General features: G+C 33.1%; 1 protein-coding gene across 1 annotated transcript; it reads right to left on the bottom strand.

Annotated features, from left to right (window-relative positions):
- Nucleotides 1-5,836: 5,836 nt before the first annotated feature.
- On the bottom strand, nt 5,837-7,129 carry LOC131075489 (L-type lectin-domain containing receptor kinase IX.1-like). The gene has a single exon (XM_058012333.2). The coding sequence runs from the start codon at nt 7,127-7,129 to the stop codon at nt 5,837-5,839; it is 1,293 nt and encodes a 430-aa protein (XP_057868316.2).
- Between the last annotated feature and the right edge of the window lie 15,325 nt (nt 7,130-22,454).

Genomic DNA, 22,454 nt, shown 5'->3' with positions numbered 1-22,454 from the left:
ATAGTCAACTAACTAGAGTGAAGATCAAGTTAAAAATATAACCTCAATGAAAATGTATTCATTCCCTAAAAGTCGGTTAATTTTTGAGACATACAAATCATAGAGAGAAACTTTTGAAACAACATGACAAGAAAACTACATACTTTGCCTTGTCCATTTGATCCTAGCCATCGAATTCATTCACATGGATCACAATCTATAATTTACATCATGTGACAAGTATCCCTCCCACCTTTATCCCCTCACATGTGAAAGGATGCAAAAGTAAAACTAGTTTTGGATCTCATCCATCCATTTTGAATACTACATCTCCAAATCTCAACCATTCACTTAAGGATATATGCCCCAATCAAATCCTATCCCTCATTTAACACTTGTCATATAACTACAACTTTTGATTATAATCTCAATATTCAATCAATATTAGGAAGCCATCAACAAATCCATCTAGACCATTGATTTATTTCTTGGGAATTCTATAATTTAAAGGCATCCCATCCCATTCAGGATAATATTTCATTATCATATTGCTACACTATCCATTTGTCTATTGAATCATCTCAATCATATTGTCATGGTGTTTGAATCATGAGTATCCATATCCAATCTATCAACTCATCGAAATCACTTGATCATTTAGAGGTTTGCATGTATTTAGTTTGAATAGGGTATATTTGACACATATTTCAATTATGTTATTTGCATGCAATACACATTTTCTTAAGTTTTTAACAATATTTTTGTTAAGGTATTATTTTACTAAAGTCATGCAACACATTAAATTAAGTTTTCACTAAGAATTTTTTTATAGTTGATAGGTGTCAATTATGATGCCTACAACTTTGGTATAGTAAAATGTGTTCCTAAATTAAATCTATATAAACAAAAAGAAAAATATACTTCAAATATCAACACAAGCTAGCTAAAAAGTTCTTAATATTATTGGTTATAGTGTCAATTAATTAATGAAAGACAATTTATGCTCTATAAGTTCTCCATCCTTCTCAATTTCAATAAAAAACATGCTTTCACTCAATTTTAGCTAACCCCCTAGATACACCCTCTTAATTCTATAACATTACTCCACAAATCAAGTTTATCTCTATAAAAATTTAATCTTATCATTGATTTGGAACTCAACACTTGAGACTTCTAGGCCTCTTCATAATTAAATCCTACGAGCATCACTAAAATCATAACCTCATAAGCTAATTTTCCTATAAATTTTCTTTGATTACATTCGTGCAGCATATCATTTTTATTAGCAAGCCAACTTAACTAGTTGAAACTCTAGTCTTTGATGAATAGCCCAAATGGATTTCTACAAGATTAATGATTAATGATGAATTACTGAAAACGAATGTGAAGGTCATTACTATTCACCATTTCACCACTGTGTAATAATTGACAAACACATCACCCGTATTACATCACTAAAATATTTATAAACATGTAGTTGATCCCTTTTTCATGTAAATTATGTTGACTATCCATATATTCCACCTAAAATCTCAAGGTACTATTGTTTTATCATTAGAGGAACAAACATTAGAAATAGTCACACCAAGATATAACATATTGGTATTTTAACAAATGAGTGCATCAACCACCAATGTAATGACTTACCTTTTGAATTTATTTCACCAAACAAAGATATGCACCTTTCACTTTGGTTGTAAAGATAATAAATCCAAGGCCTACAAAATATGCCACCTTAGACTACATGACAATGCATGATTCATTGTTGTATGTATAGACCTCTTAAAAATTTGCACCTCTATCCTTTTAACAAATAGGAACCTACCAATCCTTTTAAAGATTCTCCTATAATCCCTTTGAAAAACTACTACAATGCACTAATATTAACTATAATTGTTGGCCCACATTGATTAAAGTATGATGAATGCCTAGAGGTTAAACATCTAAATAACATTCTCCTCCTAGTTTTGTGGAGCTATCTTTCCACCTAGGGTAGTCTCTTGCTTTGTTTTCTTTCACTCCTATCCAACCTGCTACTGATTTAACTGTTGGTGATGTTTGCTAGTCCAAATCCTCTTTTGATGATAAAATGAGTGGTGTTGGGTATGTTGTCTTTCCAATTGATGTTGTGAGAGCCTCTATTGTTTCTTCTATTAATAATGTTGTTATTACTACTACTATGGTTTCTATTGATAATGTTATTGTCCCTGATGCTAATGACCCAAGTTTTATGTGGGTTAGCATTGTTCTAGTTGTAAAAATGGATCCATCCTAAATTGGGATGTTAGATAAGAAATCCCAAAGCTTTGTTTTAAAATAGGATGTTATCTATTTGGTGCTAGCTTTGATTTGGTTGGTTGCCCTATTTTGTTGTCTTTGTGACTAATTATGTTTGAATTATACTTTATTTTATGGTTTGTGCTAGATTTATAATTGGTTGGGGCTATTCCCATCTTATTTTAATAAAAAACAACTAAATCACATACAAGTGCCCCTTATATTTTTTTGTTTACCAATAAAGTAATTATAACTAAGCATGTTTATAATATTTAATGTTGGTGATAAAACATAATACTATTGGGCCTCCATTAAATAGACCAAGGAGATGCACCACCTTCACTGCTTGATGGTACATGATGATGATCTACTAATATTTTTGAGCCAACAAATCAAATGCATGCCTTGATATTATAGTCCACTAAACACCATAGAATGTTGGTATAAATTTTTTTATTAAATGAAATCTATGCAAGCACATATATAGAACAATTACCCAATTACCATCATAAACCATGCAACACTCCTCTATTGGTCAATATAAAATTCAAATGCACAAGTGTTGTCTATATAATCATCTACTAATCAATATATTCTAGGCACATTAAGCTATATATGGATTGAAAGTTAGTTTTGTTTTTTAATTACGGAACAAACAGGTTTTGAAGGGACCCAAAACCCTTTAACAACCATTTACATCAAGAAGCTGCATACAAATATAACCATTAAAAAAGGAGCTCAGAGTTAGCAAAAGACTAGCAAAAATCCAAAACCTAGCAAAGAGACAGTAGAAAGGAAAAAACTAGTATAGGTTTTTTTTGGGCCTCCACGACCTCAGTTTCTAGCTGAGTCATAGTTAGAGCAATTTTCTTGAGCACTTGAAATTATTGGTTGGCAGATTTTTTCTTTAAGTTGGCTCTAGTTCTTTTACAAGGCTCAACTGTTTCCTCCTTTTTTTTGTCAAAGGCCACATCAACAACATTGCCTTCATGATGGAGATTTTTAAGCTTTCCAACCATGGTATTTATGCTTTCAACATAATTCTTCACCACTTTGTGACTGTAAGTGACAAAAGATTAGATTCTTATTAACCTTCTAGAATTTCTTCTCCATCTGACTTAATCTACCCTCAAATTCTTTCTCTAGATTGTCTTCCAAGAAGGAAATTCTGCTATCATAGTCTTTCTTCATATCACTTACCGTACCCACTATCTTCTACATGGAGTCCACAATTGATTTTCTCTGGTCCACTATCCACTGTTCTGTAAGTTGATTCTCTTATTTTCTATTAAATTCCTTGAGTTTGATGTTGATGTCCTTGATCTCATGGAAGGCCCATGTCAACATCTTGACATTATCCAAAGCAGCGCCGTGAGCAATGGATAGGAAATCATTTGGTTTCTCCCTATCCAGGTTGAGTAAAGAGGAATCAATGTTGAGGTCCTTCAGGAAAGGAGGTCTATCACTCTTGGAAGGGGCCGAAGAAGACTTGTCCGAGATAGAGTTGTGGGAGGGCTAAGATTTGGAGTTGGAGGTAGAAATAGGGAAAACTCTGCTCCTCTTGACTTTGTGACCAATCTTCAAGGAAGACTCTAACCCATAATCAGTTTCTTCCATCCCAATATTCTATTCTTCCTCATCAGAGGAAAGGCTAACATGGTCATCATCCTCAGACTCACTAGAACCTTCAAGAACCCTAGATAAAGGGGAGGGCAAGGTTTTGATACCTTAGTTTTGTTACAACCATCAAGTTTGTTAAATACCTTTCATATTGGACAACTCATGTTATTCAACTAAGATCAATGACTAGGAATGAAAACTAAGGTCAAATATTTGAGCAACTCTATTTCACCATTTCATTGTGGTGTAATAAGAAATGGATGAAATAGCTTGACCACCACATTGCATGCTCCATTGTGAAACCTTGCAAAAAAGATAACATGAGCCTATTATATTTGAGTCACTAGGACACATTGCAAACTATGACTAGTTCAATAGTATGCATGACCATCTAAACATTTGTGTACCTACCTCTTTATAAATAAATATGATACATATTATCCTCAATTTTGTGTAGAAGGACATGCATTGACATTTGAATTTTTCATTTAAAAATTAAGTGACATTAACACATGATAGAGGGTGTTGATTAATAGATGATCAATAGTAAAGGATGAAACAATCACACCACATGCACATGCCTAGATATGATTTGTTACATATGCAACTGTATAGAATTATGTGCAAGACCAAATTTTAATTTCTTGATCATTAAAAAACATAAGAAAAATACTACAAAAAATATGAATAGAAAGTTAACATTCTAATAAAATTAAGTTGTGTGGGCAAAGTGTAAAGAAAGATAGTTTTAGAACCAAAATATCATAGTTACAAAGTTGAAGCTCATAAAATACCCATTTTGGAGATTTCACACATAATTTGGCTAGAATATGAATAGTAAGGCTCCCTTGAATCTTTTTTGGTAGAAGTAAATAACCACATCATCAACGGAGACCAAGAGATATACAATGAGAAAAAGCACAAGGTTGAAAGGGTATTTCAAAAAAATGTCAAGTTATGACATACAACATAGGGCCCTAATAAAGATTTCTCAAATGAATTACAAATATGAAGGGTACCAGAAGATTATAAAGGACAATATTAAGATATATCAAATCAAGTGTTAATAAGGTTAATTGAGAAAGTTAAATAGAATTTAAATATATGAATTTGAACATGTATAGGACAAATTTCAACTACAAGGACACTCATGCGACTAGAAAGTTGCTCTAGAATAGATAATGGACAAAAACTGGAGTATATAATGACTACATGAATATAAGGGAATGCATTGGTGTGACAATCAACTAAATAAGATAAATGTATAAAGATGTGTGCATATAAAGGATATGATAAGATTTAATAATAAACATAGGAGTGAATGTATATTGAAATTGATAGGAAAATGAACCCGGCTTTAGAAAAGATTGCACTATTTATAATTATATACATTTATGAAGATCTACGTTGCCAAAAACAAGAAATGAAAATCGCAACAAAAATGATAACATGATGAGAAACGAGATATCTTGAGGTTGCATATAAGAAACAAATGTGTACGTGTGAAAAATATAAAACATAATCAAAATAAAGACCAAAAATATTATTAATAACTTCTAAATAATTTGAAATGAGAATGCATAGATGTTAAAGTTTGTAAAATAAAAAATATAATCAAAATAAAGTTCAAGAATATTATAGATCACTTGTACATATTTTAAAATGATTTTTAGTTCAAAAATATCTGTTTCTAAAATAACTTCAACTGTTTATAGGAAAATCACTTTCTAAACTAATCTAGAAAAAAAGCAAAAATTATAGTTAACTTTCTCAACTAAAATAACTTGTTCTCAAGAAATGAAATAAGGAATAGCATATAAGTATGCAAATCTACAAATAAAATGTCCTACGAGTAGAAAACCAGTTTTCTAAATAAATGTCAAACACCATGGGTAAGGTGAACACGCAGCAAGCTTTCCGCATCTATACACATAGTGTATACCTAATTTGGATGAGAAAGTTATAGGGAATGGCTTCGTGAGCTGGTGGAAAACTTACTAGACGAGAATAAAAGTCCATCGACTATCGATTTTGAGGATGAGGTGATATCAGCTGAAGGACGGTTACCATACACTGGCACAGGAAATTCTAGAGAAACATGAGGCAATTCGGCTCCTCTTTTCAATATACCCACCACTGTTTCCATATTCGGTCTGGCATTGGGATCGAGATGAGAACACAACAATCCCACTTGTATAAGCCGTTCCATTTCCTTACCATTGAAGTTTCCACCCAGTTTTTCATCTGCTGCATCAAGAATTCTGCCCTGCCCATGCAAATGCCAAACCCATTCTACCACTCTGAAATTGTGTTCAATCAAGCTCCAGTCCGCCGGCCGTCTTCCACAGGCAATTTCCAGAGCTAAAGCACCAAAACTGAACACGTCGGACTCTCGAGTAGCCTTTCCCGTTGTTACGGACTCTGGTGCCATGTACCCAATTGTTCCTGCTGCCATAGTTGTATGTCCTCCTTTTTCGCGCTCCATCACTCTGGCAAGCCCAAAATCCCCCAGCTTGGCTTTGAAGTTCGAATCCAACATCACATTGCTGGCCTTTATGTCTCTGTGCACAACGCTCTCATGCCGGTCCTCGTGAAGATAAACCAGAGCAGAGGCTATATCACAGGCTATGCTGTATCTTCGATCCCAATTCAAAAGTGCCTCCGTCTCCCCAAACAGATATTTGTCAAGGCTTCCATTTGAGAGCAATTCGTAGACCAGAAGCAAATCGTCCTTTCGATGGCACCAACCCAGAAACCTGACAAGATTGTGGTGTGTAAGTTTAGTGTTTATTACAACTTCTGATACGTACTGATTCTTACCTTGCTTGCAAGTTGGAGATACTCTTTTTACAGCTACAGCTTTGTTTGTGCCAGGCAAAGTGCCTCTGTATACACATCCAAAGCCGCCGCTTCCAGTCTTGTGAGCGTCTCTGAAGTTATTGGTGGCGGCGCTGAGGTCAGCATATGCAAATGAACGAAGGGACTGAGCAGCTTGGCCAAGCAATTTGTTGAGCTCCTCGTCGCTCTCCCGAGCCTCACCTCTGCTCTTCCTCTTGATGTAAAATCTACGTCCAAAGAAGATAAAAGCACATATGGCGGGCACAACACATATCGGTATAATGACGATATTAGGTATTTTCGACGAACCTGTTACGTCTGATGGATGTAAGGAGGAAGACTCAGATGAGGAGGTTATAATGTCGCCAAGCGACGGAGCTGAGATGGGACTATGGTAGGGGAAAACCAGTGACATTATGTAATCTGTAACATAACGCTACTGATCTCCACCTGCAAATTAAACTTAAATCAACTAAGCAGTCTAAATGTCTCCTATTCTGAACCATTTGTACTACAATCTCGATATAGTTGTTGAAATAATAGCCCTTGAAGGATAGATTTAGAGTGTTCGAAAATAAAAAGCTAGATGCAAAAAATGGAACCGTAGGAAATAAAGTGTGTTACGTGATTGCTAGGTTTTCTTCCCATGCAAATATATACCGCGTTTTTACTTGCCTTTTCATCTTACATTCCGCGTTAACTCTGCGTTGTAATTAGATACAACTTGAAGGGACCGTATCGTCTTGAGCTTTTTCTAAATAATTTGTGTGATCAAGATAGTTAGCACTTAAATGCAATTAAATAACTGTATTTAGGTTTTTTTCACGTAAGGAAGTCGTGGTCATTAGGACGTTGCAACTTTGCTACTAAGTTTCTTTCACTACCTAAGCCTTGCATTATCCGATAAGATTTGTGGGCTTTGAATTGCTTCCTTATGTCCTATCGTAGCTTGGAATAGATGAGGATCAATGTCGTTTGGGGCTAAGGATTCTTGTAAAAAAAAATTATGGATGGGGGGAGTTTTGAGGAAATCAATGATGATATTTGTGTGGTGGTCTTTCTAAAATGGTCGAGGAGATCATACTTTAGGAATGGTTGGGAAGAGCATGAAATCCCTTGCACAATTACCTCATCAAAACACGTAGTTATAATTAGGGCTCTTTATATTAATTGTAGCTATTTTGGAATGAATTTCTTTCATCCTACCAACTACAAAGTCATATGATGTCCAACCATAGATGTTGGTATCATGGTCTCCTATTCAATGGTATTCAAAACATTTGTTGTCATTATATCATGGGGTTAAATTGGTTTTATAAAAAAAAAAAAAGTATTGTCATAGGGATTTTTATCTTTTTTTTTTTTTTGGACTAGTTTAAAGAAAAACTAATATTCAGGGGTTTCTTAGTAGAGTGTATTTATGCTCAAGATATGCTGTTTTGCTTGGGCTATCTTTCTAAAATGGTAACATTGTTTTGAACAATTTGGATATTCGGATTATCTTTTGATGATGATAGTGTTGGAGTTTTGATGTTTTGAATGTGCTTGTAATAAATAACATCATCATGACTATGTTTTCTATTTTTGGTTTAAACATGAGGTTTTTCATGAGCTAATTATTGTTAGTGTCTTCGGACTCTTTGTAAATCTTAACCAATCCTTTAACAATAAGGTTTTTTTTTTTTTTGATGCCTTAGTCTATGGTTATATCAAAATAATTTACACAATAGAAATGTAAATGGAATTTCATTTCTTGATTAATATTTTGAACAAATATGCTAACAATTTTCATTTTATGAATAGGCCATGGAAATCTACATGCAAACTATCTCCAATATTGTAAGAAGGCCACAAAGCTTTTACCTATTGACGACGATGTTAGCATATACAACTACGAGTGAATGATGATCAATCACTCCTCTTGGGAAGTAATAAAACTCACTCCTAGGTTCCTTTTAAGCTATGTATGTGTTGGTATAACCTAGTGGCTTATTTGTTGGTAATACTAGGTATAAGTTGGAAATTGCACATTCCAATGTAAGCGAATTTGAACATTTAAATGCTTGTTTAATGATTTAAACTATTTTAACATATGACTTAAATAAATAACAAAATAAATAGGGTAATAAGAAAATAAAAGAATAGATCTAATCTAATAGGATAATGGTAACACTCATTCATTTGTCAAATCTGAATAATTAGGTAGAATCAAATAAACCAATACAATTTTAACCATCATGACATAGTTATACACAACATTGATGCAAGATTCATCTAAGGAAATTGATAATGAATATTTTTGGGAAAAAAAAGAATGAATATTTTAAGTTTCATCAAATCAAAATGTCATAACTATGCTCTAATTTGAGACAAAACCTTATGCAAATATATTCAATTGTGTATTTTTTTTTTAAGCAATCCACTTTTAGAGAAGAAAACTAAAAGCATACCAATACCAATCAATCTGAATATTGTCCAAAATAGACATGCATTCCCCTTTACATAAATAAATTTCAAATGTCATACAAAATCTAGTAGATATTGCAAGTTGAAGATTGAAGAAATTGTTTGTCTATATAATGGAATGAATTTCCAACCCCCAATCCAGACATTAATGGAAAAATAAATAGAGTTTCAAGATCCCATGATTTGTGGATCTGGGATGCCATAACTCAAACTACAACTAATCAATAAAAAATTATGAGTCACTATCAATTAACCTAATTATACCATGAGATCAACCCTAAAATATTAATGGCCAAGGATTCCAAATGCCACATTGATTTATCACATGTGACTAAAAGAATATGTAATACTCCAAAATAACGCTAAGTTGAGGTGGCCTCTAGTTGACTAGTGACTATGCCTAGGAATTACAAGAACTCCTAATACACTAACAAGCAAGATAGGAACAATATGTGACACTTTATCTACTTAGTTTATATATTTGGAAATGTTTCCATGAAAGTGTTCATTATTTCATTCAAGTCATCTAGATTTGTCCCTTTTACACAATTCATTTTGATCCAATGAGAATATGTGGATTTACCCAATTTCCTCTATACTTCCTTGAAATATTCTAATATTCTTAGAATGGTTATATTTTTGCCTTTTGATGCATCATTTCATCAATAAACTCTATAGATACTAGTTTGTAATGCTTATCTAGGAATTGTTGGGCTATCTTTGTTGGTGATCTTACTATTACAAGTGTTTCCCAGAAGGTGCAAAAAAGGTTCCCAACAAATTCCTCATTGTCAACATATTATTTGTAAAACCTTGGGTCTTCACCAATTTATCTTTGCATTTATTTAAGACCTAGGTAAACCCAAAACTATGGTTTACAAACATGTTACACAAACTTTTTCCAAGTGGAGACAAATTTTTTTGCAAGAACCTTGCTTGAAGGTCCATTGAAAAATTCAAGTGAAGGTCCTTACCTTCACTAGAAGGTATTAATATATTTTTACATTATGAAAATTACCTTCAAAGGAATCTACCTTATTTAAAAGGTACATAATACATTCGATTGAAGGTATATTCATTTGAATTTACCTTTGAGCGAACATCCTTAGCTAGGCCTCTCCCTCCATCCTCTTCAATTTTACTCAAAAAATTGACTTTCAATGCTTGGGTTGAAGGTCCAAATGGAATCAATTTGATAAACCAAGTTGCAGGATCATAGGCCTCAAAGTGAGCTTTCTAACAAGAATAATTTTAATATATTTTGGTTTTATGATAATTTTTTATGTTTTACTGAACCAAAGTTTTTCACCAAACATTGAATTCTCTATTCTACACATGTGGAAATTTTTTAAATTGGTGAAAAATATTCTAAAAAATGTTTATGCACTAGGCATTGATGTCCTTGTTCCAACAAAACAAAAATTGAATTTCAATATTGTAATGTTTGTAAAATAGGGTTCACAAGTTTTTTCATGTAAACTAGGAATTAAACCCATCTCTAATGATTGCATTTAGAAGGAGAATGGATCCACTTGGCTCAATCTCAAATTTGATTGAAAAGGACTAAGCACAAGGTGAATTCAATCCTCCTTGAGTTGAATTGAAAATAAACTTTGCAAAGAATATAATATTGAAGTAGATCCTTTGTTGCAACTCACTTTTCCATTTTACTATTACTAATAATAGAGAAATATACTGACCCTCATTTTATTATAGAGAACTTGTAACCCTCACTTTCTGTATACTTGAGTAGATAACTTTTGATCCAGTTTGCATGATTTTTGAATCCAAGAGAAGCCATTATAGAGAGAAGATATTAACCATTGATGATCTTCTATTTCTCCTTTTTACACTTGAGAGAAACCTTCACAATGAGAATGATGAGGAACTTGAAAGCACATTTTGCATGGTATCCTTAGCTTGTTTAGAGACCTTGGCATTGGGAGGAAGGACCTTACATGATTTTTCTCACATGGGCTATGGGAAGAAAAGTATCTTGTGCTCTTGTCTCTCTTTGTTCACCACTTGTTTTATTAACATTGGGTGTAAGACCGATAGGAGTGCTAAGAATGCTAAAATCTAGATTCTTGTTTCCCATTCCCCTAAACACCCAAAAGAGGCATGTTTGCTTCCCAAATATGCATTTTTAAGCTTAAAAAAGGTTATTCGTGGGGGGCGATATATCCTAAAAATTATAAAGAGAGAAACCACCATTATGACCACATTATTATACCAATATTTCCATCTGTCATTTTCGTATTACAAACTGCATTTGTCCAAATAATTTATTTTTTCTCTTTTATTCTTTGTTCACTTCGAGCTCCTAGCTAGTAGGGTGTAAATAATAAACTATGAATATAGGGATGGAATAGATAAAATTCTTGAAATGTATGGATAATAATTTTAACTTAGTTGGTAGGCTTATATTAGCAAGTAAAGAAGACTTAATTAATTTGGTTATTAACTAAATTAGGGTTTAATGTATCTTTGTCATGCTTGAACTATGCAACACTATAGAAAACAAGAGATTTCTAATGTCAGTGTCACTTAACTTTTTTAAAAGAAACAAATAGATATATAATTTGTTCAAAATACTTTACTACTAAGTGTAAAGCACCAATCCTATTTTTTTAGTAGGCGGGTTTATAAGATAAGATGATTTTGACATTGAGTTGTCTTTTCTTTGTACTTTTTATTATCGATGATTAAATAGTGTGATGTACTATTAAGAGGTCTTGTATTTAAATTTTGATTATTCTGATTAAATATTTTTAAGCATTTTCAAATGGTTTTTATTTATTGGCAAAGGTAAATAGTTCTTAAAAAATATATATGAAAGATTAAGTATTCTCATATATAAATGTATAATACATTTAATCAGATATTCTCAAAGATATATTTGAAAGCAATTCGTAGACCAGAAGCAAATTGTCTTTTTGATGGCATCACCCCACAAACCTGACAAGATTATGGTGTGTAAGCTTAGTGTTTATTATTATTATCACTTATGATATGTACTCTTTTAGACCTTTCTTGGAGGTTGGAGATACCCTTTTTATAGCCACAAATTCATTTGATAAATTATTTAGCTACAAGAAAGATGGCTTAATCTATATAAGACTTTTAATCAAATATTTATACCCCAAGAAAATAGCTCCATTGAAGCTTACCTACTAAAATAACTCTAAAGCATAGAAATGTCTTTTAAATGCAAAAGCATCTCAAGATGAAGGAGGCCAAAAAAGTGATTTGATACGAAAAATTGACTGTTTATTATTATTAGTACTTATCTTTGACCAATACCATTGTGATGAGTCTTTCTAAACCAGTTATTTTTTATTACATTCGTCAACAAATCATAAATTATACTTATTTTAATTAAAAATAAATATATATATATATATATATATTTTACAAAGTTAAAATATATGGGTTATCCCACAATAATGGTTCCTGTAATACCCTAAAAATGGTCATCTAAACCAATGGGCCCCCAATCTCGACAACATCACCAAGGTCCTAACCAAAGGCAATTAAATCAATCTTGAGCACACAATTAATTAATTCTTTAATCATCAAATGTCACATGGAAAAATTAATCACTCAATATTAATTAAATATTTATTTAATTAATTAAATCATTCCAAGTAAATTATCTTATTTATTTTAATTAAATATATTTTGCATATTTAATTAAATAAATAAATTTTCCATTAAATCATCAAAAAGAGGAATCAATTTAAATAAATCAATTTGCCACAAATCTTCAAAAAAGGAAACAAATCAAGAAAGAGGAATTGGAAATTATGAGCACAAATCTTCAAAAATGGAAATAAATCAAAAAAGGAATTAATTGACCAAGAAAAGAATTAATTGAGAAAATAAATCAATTGGAAACAATCTTGAAAAAACAAATTAAAAATTGATAAATAATCTCAAAGAAAGCAATTAAAACAATTAAATATTAAAATTGAATGAAATAGATAATAAATCAGTTTTTTCTTGATTTTATCTTAATTTTAGTTCAATTTCCTTTAAATCAGTTTTTTCTTGATTTAATCTTAATTTTAGTTCAATTTCCTTTAAAACTGAGAAAAACATCCAATCACATCAATTCACCTGGATTTTGCTTCCTCTTGGAAAATCTTGACCGCTCATCATCAGTTGATCTTAGCTATTGGGTTCTTTTTGAATTTTCTATAAATTCAGGATCATCTCTCATTCAAAGGGAGGCTGGAGAATACATCGTTATCATACTATTTTTGCTCTAGGATTTCATTGAGATATTGCATATTTATTATTTCATATTGATTAAATCATTTAGCTTAATATTGCTTAAATCTTGTTAGATTAATATTGCATCCATCTAGCTTTCATCATGTTCATATAGATAAAACCCTTCGTCTTGATGTTGTCTAGTCACTGGTATTGCTAAATAATTTGAGAGCAATCTTATAATCGCATTTTTTAGAAGGCAATGGGTCAATTTGTTATGGTTTATTATTCATTGATTATAGCTGATTAACCATGCATGTAATGAATTGATTGAAGTGTTGTGTCTTGCAGATACAGATTCTTATTCCACTTTTCACACACAGATCTCTGGCGCCCACCGTAGGGCTCGAATCCACAACTATAAGATTTCTAATGTTTCTTGAACAAATTTAATGTTTGGTTTTTATAACTAATAAACATGTGTTAAATTTGCAAATAAAAATCTTTCTTTTTTATTGTTCTTCTATGACAGTCAAAAATGGTCTCGGTTTGGAGAGCATAACTATTTATTGAACCGTTGGATCTCAACCAATTTCTGATATATTGTTTAAAATCAAGTTTTCTACAAGTTCACTGAAGGGATTTTCCTAAATATGTTGGGTTTGAAAGTTATGATTGACAGAGTGCAGGACTGTCATTTTACTCATTCTTCTATGACAGTCAAAAAATGGTCTCGGTTTGGAGAGAATAACTTTTTGTTGAAGCGTTGGATCTCAAACAATATTTGATATGTTGTTTAAACTAAAGTTTTCTACAGGTTCACTGAAGGGATGTTCCTAAGGTTTGAAAGTTATTATTGATAGAGTGTAGGACTGTCATTTTACTCATTTTTCTGTGACAGTAAAAAATGGTCTCGGTTCAGAGAGTATAACTGTTTATTGAACCATTGGATATAACCCAAATTTTAATATGTTTTGTAAAACCAAGTTTTCCACATTTCCACCAAAGTGAGTTTCCAAATTATCTTTGGTTCAAAAGTTATAAATGACAGAGTGAAGTCCTATCAAAACTGTCATAACTAGGATAGTCATAAAAATGGAAATTCTTGTTAGATTAGTTTAAGTTATAGTTTGCATGCTATAATTTTCTTTTGATAATTATTTTTAATGTTATTTTGGAAACTAATTTTTGGATTTTAATGTTTTCAGGATGCTTGTCAGAGAATCTATCAATCAAACATATGCCTGCCAAAGAATCAAGAAGAAAATGACTGCTGACATATTGGTTTTGCAGGTTGCCTAAGGAGAATCAACTAAACATTGTGTATTCATTTAGTATTTTCTTAGGAACTTAAATTGCTATCTGGTTAAAGAACAAATCTGTCTTTCATGTTTTCAGAAAAATCTAAGAGGTAGGAGAGTATGCTCTTGTCTTTTATAGACAATAAAAAATCTAGACCCTCGAAACTTTTTTCTAAGTTTTGAGATTTGTGTACCTTTAGCGGGCTTGTCACAGTGGGAAAAAGTAATCACCCTATGAGAATGACCCAAGTGAGTACAACTGGACCTGAGCATTCCAACTCACTATAATAAATAGGCCTCTGGTGATTAAAGTCTCAGAGGATGGGATTATTTGAGTTTTCTCTTTGAGATCTCTCATATCGAGCATTTTGTAGGGCCTCACGGTCTCAATCACGTTTACATGACTACATCTTATTTCGGTACCTTGTTGGGCTATAGGCCTCAATCATGCTTGCGTGAATTCAAGGGGTAATTTCAAATAGAATTCCTGACTAAGAACTATAAGATTAGAAGCTACCTGATTCACCTCTGAAAGGTTGATAATCTTTGTGCAAGAGAGATAGTAACTCTCCCAAGACACTTGCCATATCGTGCCCCATTAGCGTTTGGAGTCGGCTAATACGACGTTGAGAATCCATTGCATGAGACTTAGCGGCTGTATTTTGATTAGCTATTGGGTGTGTACCTAAGTCAGTAAGCAAAGGTTTTCTTCTCTAAGCCAACTTCCATAGGGTTAGCGTGCTGTGATTGAATTATTATATATCTTGTGTGTTTTCTATGTTTTCGTCCTTAAAAACTAAAACTGAAATACTAAAACTAGAGAAAACAAATAAAACAATATCAAAACAATTTAGTGATAAACTCTATCCGTGTCCAAACTGGTCTTTGTCAGTCATCGAAACATCAATCCTTATCAAAAAATGGTAGTCGTCAGTCATTGAAACTTTGTCTGTCAGAATCTCGTCTCTGTCCAATCCTCTGTTATACGAATTCCTGATCTTGTCAGTCAAAATTGTCTAAAATAGTCTACAATGAGCATAAAATTGGTTATCGTAATTCAAAGCACAAACAACCTTGATAGTGTACCTCTGCAATTGCGTTGCACGATTTTGTCGATCATCTCTAAGCTAGTTCAAACAAACATCTTATCAAACCTAAGTTAACTTAGATAACGTCTTACACAGGATAGATCATTCCTGAAACCAGACCAGATCTTTAGTTACTTCTCTCAATTAGTATGTTAAATGAACTACTAGCTACAATTTGATCTTGACTTCTGCAACACATCTCACTCTTGGTCCTGTTGGTTAAAAATGCATGTTCAAACCAAAAGCTCTTCTAATTTTCTTGACAAAAGTAAGAATCTCATGGATACCTTAACTCCAATTCCCATGGCTACCTTTTCTCAAATGCTTCAAGATATCAAGAAAGAAATGTATGACCTAAAAATCCAAGAAAATGAATCAATGACTCCTTTTGAGAAACAAATGCATGATACCAAGAGTGAGAAACTTCAAGGAATGCTAAAACAATTAGGCGATTTGATGATTAGATACCAGAAAATAATTGACAATCAAAGACCAAATCTCGTACAAGATCACAAAACACCTTCACCAAGACAAAAAGACATCTATTCCCTAGATAGACAATTTACACCTTTGGGGCAATCTATTGAGTCAGCTTTGGAAGAGCTTCTTAAGAACAATCTTATCATATTGCCTAAAAAGACCACATGGGAATGCGCAGTTTTGAGTAGTTATTGTGCATATCATAGGCATAAAAAACATAAGACTTCAATGTGTATGGAATTAAAACATAAGATTCAAGATCTCCTTGATGATGGTTTCATTGAAATTGAAGATCCTAATGACTCACCTAAAGAAAAAGAAGGAACTACTTCTAAGCATGATCAAAACCATGAACCTATGTCTAGCAAGGCTCCATATGTAGCCTCCATCCCTTCCATGATGACTTCATCTCCTAAGACTTCTCAGCAACAATCCATACCATCTCCTTCAAATAATGAAACTTCTCATGTTGACCCTCAAGGGCTACCTCTTATGGAAATCCAAGTTAATTCCAATATTGATACAAGTTCCTCTAAAGATTTAAAAATCTCGGATCCTATGCCATCATGCACTCCAATTCCAAATGTACCCACTCTAGAGAGTCCCACTCAAAATTCTTCCCCATCATGCCAAAATATGAAGACCTTCCAAGAATCCCCCACGCCTATGCAAAATCCTATCCCTTCCTTAGAAGTGACTCCATGTCAAGTGGATAATCTGAAAAATGAAGAAACAAGTCCTATCATAAATCAAGATCAAGTCACCAAAACTCCTCAATTCCATCTAATGATTGAAAGATGTCCTATTTCCCTAGAATCCCATGATGATTCCCTTATACCTTTCCATTTCTTCCAAGATGACCCTCTTCCATCTCAAGAGCAAAGAATCCTTCCAAACCCCATTCCTAATCCACTTCCTTTAAAGCAAGATCATGATGCCTCTTCCACCTTTTCAAACAATCCTATTCAAAATGAAGAGTCAAACACCCTATCCAATGGTCCTCTTCCATGTCAAGATCAAAGTATCCCTTCATCTCCTTGTCATAATCTTCCATGTTCAGCTCAAGGATCCATCATGCCTATAAAGCCCTCTCACGATCCTATTATTCCTTTCAAGACACCTCCACCTCAAAATGAACTTGCCTCTAGCATCAAAAGTAAGAAGAAACCCTTTGTTAAAAAGATCTTTCAAAGCATGCATTATCAAAGAAAAGGGTTAGACATTCATGGACAAGGTATATTAGAACCCCCTACTATAAAAGAAAATATTGATTATAATGGCTACATTTCTCACTCTCAAGATGTTGGTATCCCTCATAAATCCTACATTTCTCTAATTAAATCCAAATATACACTTTCCCCATCATCACTTCCATCCATTCTAGGTCCCTATATCCCTCCATCCCTTATGAAGGATCAACAAAGGCACATGTCTTCGAGTACCTTCCATCCATCTAAAATACCTCCATATCATTCCTATCCATTCATACATTCTTTTCCTTCTCCAAGCAATTTGGATGCCAAGCATAAAAGTCATAACTTAAGTAATCCACATGTATTCAAAGATCAACATGTCCCATCTAATCGACATGTAAAAACAAAGCAAAATATGATCCAAAAAGAAAAAAAAATATACAAAATGCCACAAAGGCCCACAAAGAAAGAAGAAAAGTCAAAAGTTATATGGGTTCCTAAGGCAGTTGTACAAGCAATGCGCTCTAAGGAACTACAAAAGCATAAAAAAACAAAAAACATGTGGATCCCTAAGCAGATTCTTGAAGCACAATAGTCTAAAGAAAAATCTTGAAATTGGCATCCAAAATTGTTGTTCCTCCATCCAAACCTTCTGAGTCTATTCCTCCATCACCTCTTTCATCCTTTTTGGGTTCTTATGCACTAAAATCTGTAACCTTTCCTCCATCCAAATCTCAAAATTTGAGATTCACTTCTCCTCCATATGTCCACCATCCCTCAAGGTGTGTGCCAATGTTGATCTTTCCAACATTTCCATCTATCTATACACAATTCTTCCAACATCCCATCCATTATCCAACACCTCTTTTTCACTCTTCCATCCCTCTTATCCAATCCTTTGCATAAATCCTTGGCCTAGTTTCATTTCATTATCTTGCCAACATCTTTGAGCATACCTCCATATCCATTGTCTATTGCAACTCATATTCTAAGGGTAACATCCAAAGCAGCGAGACGTTGGGGTCCTTCCATCCCCTGTCATGCCCCCATTATCTTCCAAAAAAAATCAAAAAAATATGAGAAAAAAATGATGAAAAAAAAAAAATCAGAAAAAAAAAGTAAAGAGAAATAATTTCGTCCACGAGTGAAAACCACTTCTTGTGGTGCCTTGGGCAAGTACCATGATGAAAACCTGGCAAACGGGTGTCATGCGTAATCCATTATCCTTTTGCACTTTACACTAGGGGCAAGTTCCATCCATGTACATCCATCTATTATCCTTCTTTCTCCATTATCCTTCATCCTCCATTATCCCTCATTCGCTCTATCTACATTCATATCCCTTTTCCACCTTTGATCTTGACAAGGTTAAGGATCCTTGCAGGCTTCATGTGTCTTTTCTATTACACTTGATCGAGACCCTTTAGCTCCCATCCATTTCTTGCTTACATCCGTCATTACCACCTTTGATCTTGATTATCCTATTTGTCTCCTATCCAAATCCATCCCTTGATCTTGATCAACACAATGGACAAAATGCAAAAATATGCTTTCCACAAACCTCTTGACATGGCCACTTATTTGGACCATATGGCTTCGTTACGCTATATCCTTGCTTTACATTGCTAAAATCCTTGCTTTACATCACTAAAATCCTTGGTTTATATTGCTATATCTGGAACATGTGCTTGGATTAATGTTGTGAGATAGTCCTTGAAAGCGTCCACCATCATTCGCTTATCCATTCATGTACTCAAAATCCCTTTTGCCTTCCTAGACACTAGGGGCAAACATTAAAATATCCTAAAATTAGAAAATGTCCTGAAGAAATCCTAAAAATCAGAAAAAGTCCTGAAGAAATTCAAAAAAAAAAAAACAGAAGAAAAAAAAAAGAGGAAAAAAGAGAGAAAATGCCTTGGTGAAAACCTGGTAAATAGGCACCTTGGTAAAAAAAAATATATATGAATTTCTATCAAGCAGGTGAAAACCTGGCAAATAGGCGCCTCTTGTACTCAAGCGCCCCATCTATCAATGCAACGTTGGCATTCTCGCTTTCACGCATCTTTGCTTTCGCTTGTACATATTTCAATCACTTTTGTGACATCCTAGTTCATTGGAACCCTCATGGCTTGAAACCGATCATTGTCCTAGTCTTAGGTAATCGACAAGAGCACATTATATGTCTTAAGCAGTATCAACCAAGTCAACCTTACGTCAGTGAAACCTGGTCATCCATTCTGAGTCAGTTACCTGTCTCCTGACTACTGAAGAGTTTTACCACTAAGTAAACAAGCAAAACAACATAATGGAAAACAATCACTAAACTGTTTGAGATATGCATGGAAATTTTCTTTGTGTGCTATCTTTAATATTGGTTTTCGATTATTATCCCTCTGAGTAACTCGAGGAAGTCTATTATGACTAAGAGGAGCAAGGATTGGGGCATAATATTTTCTTTGTTTTCCGCTTGAAGGAATGATTCCAATGATCTGGGAACATCTAAATTAGCTAGGTGTCTGTGATAAGAGCCTTCACATCAAGGTGAAATCGCCACACATACCTCAACTCCGCTTATTTGAATGCTACAGGGAGGTTCCCATCATTTCTTTATCTATTTTGAGGAAATTTCTTTATTGTGCAATCCGAGTCCATGCGTAATTTGTCCAAGGATATGAACGAAAAAAGGGTCATCGTAGACAAGATAATTAATATTGCACATGAAAAGAAATGAACTCTATTCTGCCTGCTATAATTGTAAAATGCTCAATGATGACAATTAACCTTTTCAAAGTCCAGTGACTAGGTTTAGGTTGCATCTCATTTTGCATCTCATCTTGCATTTCATTCTGCATTTTGTGAATTTGGAGTGATTTCGGTATAGTAACAATGGTTCCTCTTTGTCTGTTGAATGAGAGTCGGAGCGTCATCATTTTTTAGCTAAGTGGTCTCTTTTCATCAATTCTCCAATCGAGTACTTGTGTATTGAGATGTTAGCTACATACATAACCATCTTATATAGATTCATACATTCATTATCATTCATTTGCATTCATCTTATTACATAAAAAAATGAAAAAAATGCATTATTCATTACTTAGTTGCACTATCATTGATTTGAATATGAAAAGAAAAGAAAAAATAGACATCCATGATCATTTACATTACATACATTCATACTAAATCAGAAATGCATACATATAGAATAAAGCATATAGAACAACATCTCATAATCAATCAACACAAGTACGATGAAATCAAATCACGAGCTTGTAAATCAGCTGTCTTGAGTCCATTTTTGGGATCGAAATCGAAAATCGAGATCATTTTGCTAGTCAATTTAAAAATTTAGACCACTTAGCGCTTTTCATCAAATGCTCTTTCTTTAACTTTGCACTCAATTTCTCGCAAATCAACGCTGAATCTCATTTTAATTTCTACAAATCAACTTTGCGCTCAATTTCTCGCTAAAATTTCAAAAATTCCTCTGAATCAATTTGTGCTCAAACAACGTATCATCGCTAAAAGTTGCCTATAATCATCATGTACCCTCGCCATCTTTCGATTTCGCTCCCGAGGGGGCATACTTGTGACCTTATGACCTCACATTCTTCAATGTTGAGAAAATTTTCAAATCTTCATCGAAAGTCGAGCAAATAAAAATCTTTCAGCTAAAGAAAATCAAAAAAGACCTCATTGCTAGGGGCATTTCAACTTCATTGCTTTATATCAAGTCGAGATCTCTCAATCATCTAAATTAAATCAATCTCTAGGGGCATATCAGTTTCATCGCTTCATATCAAGCTGATATTTGTCTTTTATCTGAATCAATCTCTTTACGTTAATCAGTTCCATTGCTTTTCATCAAGCTGATTATTCATTTAAACTCAATCAAGGGTTTAAAGAGTATCTTCGATCATGCTCAATCTAAGCAGGTGTTTAGTTTTATTCATTTCTTGATCAAGCTGGACAGTTTATCTTTACTCATCGTATCTTGATCAATCAAGTTCAAGATCGATTTTTATCATCACTCGCTGTGTCTAAGTTCAATCAAGTTCTAGATTAGTAAGATCCGCTTCTTGACCAATCAAGTTCAAGTTTGGTATCTTTTGTTTTCTATTGTTCCCAAGTTCAATCAAGTTCCGGAACGGTATCACGTTAATCAGACTTTATTCAGCTTTGTCACTTCAAATCAAACTAAACACCTCACTTTTTTATGTAGTTCGTGATCAATCAAGTTCAGAATTGACATCTCCTAGACATCAAATTTTATTTGAACCAACATGCTGCTTGCACATTAATTCAAAGAGAAGCAAATGTAATACCCTAAAAATTGTCATCTAAACCATGGGCCCCCAATCTCGATAACATCACCAAGGTCCTAACCAAAGGCAATTAAATCAATCTTGAGCACACAATTAATTAATTCTTTAATCATCAAATGTCATTAATCACTCAATATTAATTAAATATTTATTTAACTAATTAAATCATTCCAAGTAAATTATCTTATTTATTTTAACTAAATATATTTTGCATATTTAATTAAATAAATAAATTTTCCATTAAATCATCAAAAAGAGGAATCAATTTAAATAAATCAATTTGCCACAAATCTTCAAAAAGGAAACAAATCAAGAAAGAGGAATTGGAAATTATGAGCACAAATCTTCAAAATTGAAATAAATCAAAAAAGAAATTAATTGACCAAGAAAGGAATTAATTGAGAAAATAAATCAATTGGAAACAATCTTGAAAAAACAAATTAAAAATTGATAAATAATCTCAAAGAAAGCAATTAAAACAATTAAATATTAAATTTGAATGAAATAGATAATAAATCAGTTTTTTCCTGATTTTATCTTAATTTTAGTTCAATTTCCTTTAAATCAATTTTTTCTTGATTTAATCTTAATTTTAGTTCAATTTCCTTTAAAACTGAGAAAAGCATCCAATCACATCAATTCACCTGGATTGTGCTTCCTCTTGGAAAATCTTGA

This window comes from Cryptomeria japonica, chromosome 5, assembly GCF_030272615.1.
Source record: "Cryptomeria japonica chromosome 5, Sugi_1.0, whole genome shotgun sequence".
Classification (NCBI taxonomy): domain Eukaryota; kingdom Viridiplantae; phylum Streptophyta; class Pinopsida; order Cupressales; family Cupressaceae; genus Cryptomeria; species Cryptomeria japonica.
Note: the sequence above shows the minus strand (reverse complement) of the source record. Positions and strands in the feature narration are given on the sequence as shown.